The sequence below is a fragment of the Macadamia integrifolia genome, chromosome 4, assembly GCF_013358625.1.
Source record: "Macadamia integrifolia cultivar HAES 741 chromosome 4, SCU_Mint_v3, whole genome shotgun sequence".
Lineage (NCBI taxonomy): Eukaryota > Viridiplantae > Streptophyta > Magnoliopsida > Proteales > Proteaceae > Macadamia > Macadamia integrifolia.
Window position 1 is genome coordinate 36,550,516 of NC_056560.1, and position 6,040 is coordinate 36,556,555.

Genomic DNA, 6,040 nt, shown 5'->3' on the forward strand with positions numbered 1-6,040 from the left:
CTAAACTCCAATTCATCATTCTTTTATTTTTATTTTTCTGATAAGGAGAATTTGGAGATTGAACACCCAACGGCCACTTTTCCCCGAATAGCGCGCTCCTTGGCTCCTAGCCCACTTTCCCTTTAATACCAGACAGAGTCACAGAAGAGCAGCATTTATGCCTTAATGTCTTTTCCAACTGTATCTTTACGTTTTTTTATTCAAAAAAGCTACCTTGCACGTTGCTTCTTAATCTAAAGTCCTCTTTGGTTGAAATGTGATCCTGCCAATTTATTATCCTTAAGCGAATCTAGTCCATTCATGCCTCTACACTCAACTAAAGGACTGAAATCAAACGGTTATGATCATCCTATCATATCCTACAATACACAGAAAAGAATCCACCTTAAGTAGGGCCCACACCTGGTCGTGGTCTTGCAGACAACCCTTCTTTGTATGGATTCCCCACTTTCCAATTTCAACTTTCCAGCTTCCTTCCTCCTGATGACAAAGACAGAACGAACCTATAGAGAGAGAAAGGGAGAGAGAGAGAGAGAGAGAGAGAGAGAGAGAGAGGTTCTTTAATGTCGGCGATGGAGGAGGAGTCCTCCAAATGGATGATCGAACAGGCGAAGGAGGAGCTGCAGATTCTGGAAGCCCAACACCCAAATCGATTTGGGTTTCTCAAGATGGAGCTTAGAAACTTCATCAATGGAGAAACCAATACATCATCTCCCTTATATTTCCACAACAGTTTTGTATCGTTTCGGAAGGACTCCATCCCTTCCACGCCTAACTCCTCTGCAACCACACAAGGTACTACTACTCCCTTTCCCATTACTCCATTCGTTCCCTTCCTTGTATGGATAATATGTTCATGTTTTGGTGTTCGTCTTTCTGTTTTTGGATGAATCTAGACCGTCCAATCGTTTGATATAGCCTGGTTTGAAAGAAAAATGTCACATTTAGTGGTCTGATAGATTCTTATCAGACGGTCAACAATGGTCCACCTGCTACAAAAAATAAATAAATAAAATTGATTAGAGCACAAATCTATATTAGCAGAACTTGAGTTGTTTTACTTAGTTGATATCTATTTTTTCAGCTTCATCAAATGGAAAGAGGAGGAAGTTTTCTGAGATTGAAAAACCTGAGGATAATCCACAATCAACAAAGCGAATACTTCGAAGGTCGAATCACTCAATGGAGAAGCTCGATGCTGCCATTGAAAGGGCTAAAGAATGCCTAAGAAAAATCCAAGAAATCAAAAGAAGTTTTGCAAATCCATGAGACATTGTGGGGAGAAATGTATATAGATTTGTCATCTGTAAGTATAACAAGTGTGGTTTGGGTTGGATCGTGGTCTTGCAAAAATATAGTAGATTAAGGTTATAGACATGATGGATAATTGCTGTGCTAAGAGGCCATGAATTTTGTTTTCCTATTTAGAAAGAGAAAGATAAAAATAAGAGTGATTTACATCCCCTCCCCTGTAGTTTGCGTTTATTTCACCCTTCCCCTATGTTTTAAAAAATCCCACATATCTCCCCTGTCAGATAACTTGGATAGTAAACTGTTAGTTGTGGATGTTAAAGTACGATTCTACCCTTCTGCCTTTACCAAATTTTTTTTTGCCAGGTATACCCTTATCCATATCCTCTAACCCAATCCATATAATCGAACCCTCACTTTCACGTTTTCACTCACCCCATCACCACCGCAGGGATTCTTGGACCTTCACGGCGACGAAGATACTGATGGCGACGGAGATATCAACGACGAGGTGTGACAGATCGACGGTGACGAAGGGATTGAGAGTGATGAAGTGACCAGCCGATCTCCATCACCCTGTGATGTATGTGTCTGAAACCAAACGCCTTATTCTTCCCTTTCCCCACCTGAACCAAAACAAACAAATGACAGAGAGAAGAGAGAGTAGCGAGACTTACTTTCATTGTCCCTTTTTCCACGTTCTTCCTTGCTTTGTTTCAAAATAGTCACCTTATGCTTGAAGCTTCATTGCACAACCGTACCTCCCCTGTAATTGAATCTCTATTTATTTACTATCTCTTCTTATTTTTTGGTGCAAAAGCTTCCAAGGGGAAACAAACCCCAAAGGCAGCAGTTGCCCTTTAATCTCCAACAAATCCTCATAAAACAAAGATACTCAAACCGTAACTCCCTTATATTTGAATCTCTATTTTTTTTTTCCTTTTTTTTTGATATATGATACAAAGGTGAGTGAGTTTCGATTCCGATATGAAAACATACTATTTCATTACCAAATCAGAGAAACAAGCTCAAAACTCAACAATTCCATTACCAAATTAGATATACAAGCAAAAAAAAAAAAAAAACCCTACAATTCCATTACCATCATTAAACAGAGAAACAAATAAAAGAAAAAAAAAACCATACAATTCCATTACCGAATCAGAGAAACAAGCTCAAAACCCAACAATTCCATTACCAAATCAGATAAAAAAGCTCAAAAAACAAAAACCCCTACAATTCCATTGCCAAATCAGAGAAACAAGCAAAAAAAGGAAAAAAAACTTGATGCGGATCCGTGTTCCAAAAGTCAGAATCGGATCGCTTAGGGCCCACAATATAGTAATAAACTCAAATAATAAGGAGTAATGACAGTTCTGTAAATAAATGGAACTTTAGAAAGGAATGGCAAACTTGTAATTAGATGGAACTAAAGGCCAAGCTATAATATGCTAATAAAAGGGTAATTTAGGAACCAGGGAGAAAATAGGACAAGAGACAATAAGGAAATAAAATTGAGGGTAGTATGGTCAAACCAGGGTTTTAAAAGACCCAAACAGCAGCCCACGATTTTCAGTCTTCTTCTCCTTGTCGTGAGAACCAGAAACCAGTGGAACTTGAAGAATCAAGCTTCAACCAACAGAAATCAAGCCTCAACAGTTCTGAAATTCCAGATTTAATGTCGCCCAAGCCTGCTGGTTTAATCCTAACCAGTACAGTTCAAAGATTCAAGCAAATACTTGGAATATAAAGTCTGAATCTTGGAACCAGCGATAGTTGCAGGTATGGTCTGCAATTGACTTCAACTCTTGTGATTACTGGGTTCTTTGGAGATCAATGGACAAGGGTATGGATCGTAGGCAGGAGCTTCTCCTTCGGCCAGAACTGGAATGCAAATAGAACTCTGTCGGAGGAGTTCCGACAAGCCCTCTTTTGTTTTTTGAAATCACCCTGGCAGAGAAGAGGAACAAAGCCCAGTGATGAGGTCATGAGCAGAGAATAGAGGGTAGGAAAGAGAAAACCAGCAAGAAGAAGGAGAAGATAAGAAGGGAAAAAGAAAATAAGAGGAGAGAAAAATCAGAAACGAGAGAGATGGGGGTCACAGCAGGCCATATTCAGCCAAGCAAAACATTCAATTTTTTTCAAAAAAACTTCAAGTCTCAAAACTGAGTTCTTCTCCATTACAGGGCTATTTAAAGAAGAAAATAATGATATAATTTTGGAAGCTAATTAAAAATGGAAACTAAACCTAGATAGTAACTAAAATAAAAATCAAATATAAATAAAAGACTGTTAATCTAATCTCTAGCCAATAAAGGAAGTAAATAAAAATCAAGTTAAAAGATAGCACTAATCCCTCGCTGAGCTGCATCAACTCTCCCGGTCTTAAAAGAACTTGACTCTGTCGAGTTAGGTCGTGCTCCCAAGATACCCTTGTAAGTTGCTCGCTGATGAGGTGGCACGTATCTCGAAACAAAAGATGGAAACATAACACTTAGAGGAGGGAGAGTAGGCTGATGTGTCACTTGAGCTGGAGTCAGTCGACGACGTGGCATGTCTGATAATGCATGTGGCCTCATTAAGTACATACGACCTCCTTGCTTTACCTTGATGGTGTTCCGTGCACCATCGTAAAGAATGCCTACATGTCGCTGCCCAGGTGGCCCTAGAAGAATGTCGTAGTGTGCCAATGGGGTGACCAAGCAAGTCACATGGTACTGTAGTGACCCAAATTGTAAGTGTACTCGAACAACTACAGTGGCCTCTTCTTGAGCTATGGGTTCAAAACCTCGCACGTGAATCTTCTTGAAAAGCTGCTTCTGTGGAAAGTTGTGTGCTCAAACAAATTCAACAGATATAAAATTTACCTCTGCCCCAGCATCAATAGCTGCATGAACATCATTATGGTCGGAGCCATGTAGGAAAGTACCCTTCTGTCTGATGAGAGGAGCCTTATCAACTAGTCTATTCGAAAAAGATGAAAGGCTAGCTGAATGAGCTTCTACATCCTCATCTTCATCATCGACAATATTATCGTCCTCGAGGGGATAAGGATATAAATGAGATTCATCTTCACTCTTCTCTGTTGGCTACTTCTCTGCTATGTTCACAGAACGAGTCCTGTTGTGACACTTATTGGAATAGTGACCCTTCTCGCCACAACTATGGCATATAATATTCTTCACCCCAACACTATCTTTGTTGAACTCCGACATTTTTTCTTCAACTCTGCGAGCTTCAGGCTTCTTTTCCTCCATACGTGGTGGAGATCTATAAACTGAAGAAGTCTTGAGCATACCCTTCAAATAAATGGACTTCTCTTCAGCTGTCTTGGCATGAGCTGCTGCCACATCAACAGACCTGAAATCAGTGTTAGCCAACTCAAGTCGAATCTCAGTACTTAACCCACTGATATATCTCATCACCCGTTGCTGGTCTGTTTCCTGAAGTCGACACCTTGAAGACAGTTTGTGGAATTCGAGGGTGTAGGAATCCACATCTTTGTTCCCTTGTTGCAAGTTAAGTAATTTATGGAACATTACGAGCAACAAATTTTTCAGTCAGGATCTGCTTCATGACCTCCCAATTAGTAACGGGTCCAAGTCTTCTGACAAACCTTGCATGTAGTACATCATCCCACCATGAACATGCATACCCAATAAACTTGGTGATGATGAGCTCACACTTCTTCATGTCTGGAAGAGATTTATATGCAAAAATTCTCTCCACTTTGGTAAGCCAATCAAGAAATTCCTTAGGTCCCTTTTCACCACTGAACTCAGGAACCTCAACTTTGATGTCATAATCTCTATCAGAAAATTGCCGGGTAACATCCTGGGGAACAACTGGATCAAATTGCTGCCTTTGAGGTGTGTCTTCGATTCGTAAAGTGTTGAGATGAGGAGGTAATGTAGAGGATCCTTCTTCAGCTCGCTTGTCGGACCTCTTCATAAAGGCAATCATCTCTTCCATAAACTTGTCAAACTTAGCTTCAATCCTCTCAAGCCTAGCATCAGTATTTTGTTGGTTTCTCGGCTAACTCACGATACAATTTGTTCAACTCAGCATTGGTGAAGTTGCCTATCATGGTTAGGGAAGTGCAGGAAATTTTGCTCTGATACCACTTGATGCGGATCCGTGTTCCAAAAGTCGAAATCAGATCGCTTAGGGCCCATAATATAGTAATAAACTCAAATAATAAGGAGTAATGACAGTTCTGTAAATAAATGGAACTTTAGAAGGGAGTGGCAGACTCGTAATTAGATGGAACTAAAGGCCAAGCTACAACATGCTAGTAAAAGGGTAATTTAGGAACCAGGGAGAAAATAGGACAAGAGACAATAAGGAAATAAAATTGAGGGTAGTATGGTCAAACCAGGGTTTTAAAAGACCCAAACAACAGCCCACAATTTTTAGTCTTCTTCTCCTTGTCGTGAGAACCAGAAACCAGTGGAACTTAAAGAATCAAGCTTCAGCCAACAGAAATCAAGCCTCAACAATTCTGAAATTCCAGATTTAATGTCGCCCAAGCCTGCTGGATTAATCCTAATTAGTACAGTTCAAAGATTCAAGCAAATACTTGGAATATAAAGTCTGAATCTTGGAACCAGCAATAGTTGCAAGTATGGTCTGCAACTGACTTCAACTCTTGTGATTACTGGGTTCTTTGGAGAGCAATGGAGAAGGGTATGGATCGTAGGCAAGAGCTTCTCCTTTGGCCAGAACTGGAATGCAAATAGAACTCTGTCGGAGGAGTTCCGGCAAGCCCTCTTTTGTTTTCTGAAATCAC

General features: G+C 40.1%; 1 protein-coding gene across 2 annotated transcripts; it reads left to right on the top strand.

The window, feature by feature from the left end:
- Positions 1-509: 509 nt before the first annotated feature.
- LOC122077544 lies at positions 510-2,481 on the top strand. Of its 2 annotated transcripts, XR_006139821.1 has the most exons (3): positions 510-795; positions 1,085-1,306; positions 1,703-2,481. XR_006139821.1 is itself a non-coding variant. In XM_042643506.1 (2 exons), exons 1-2 carry the CDS (start codon positions 564-566, stop codon positions 1,267-1,269), a joined length of 417 nt encoding a protein of 138 aa, XP_042499440.1. In that variant the 5' UTR covers positions 511-563; the 3' UTR covers positions 1,270-1,465. The 2 variants fall into 2 exon arrangements, 1 of the variants encoding a protein (XP_042499440.1); XM_042643506.1 differs by lacking the exon at positions 1,703-2,481 and having other exon boundaries at positions 511-795; positions 1,085-1,465.
- Positions 2,482-6,040: the final 3,559 nt, after the last annotated feature.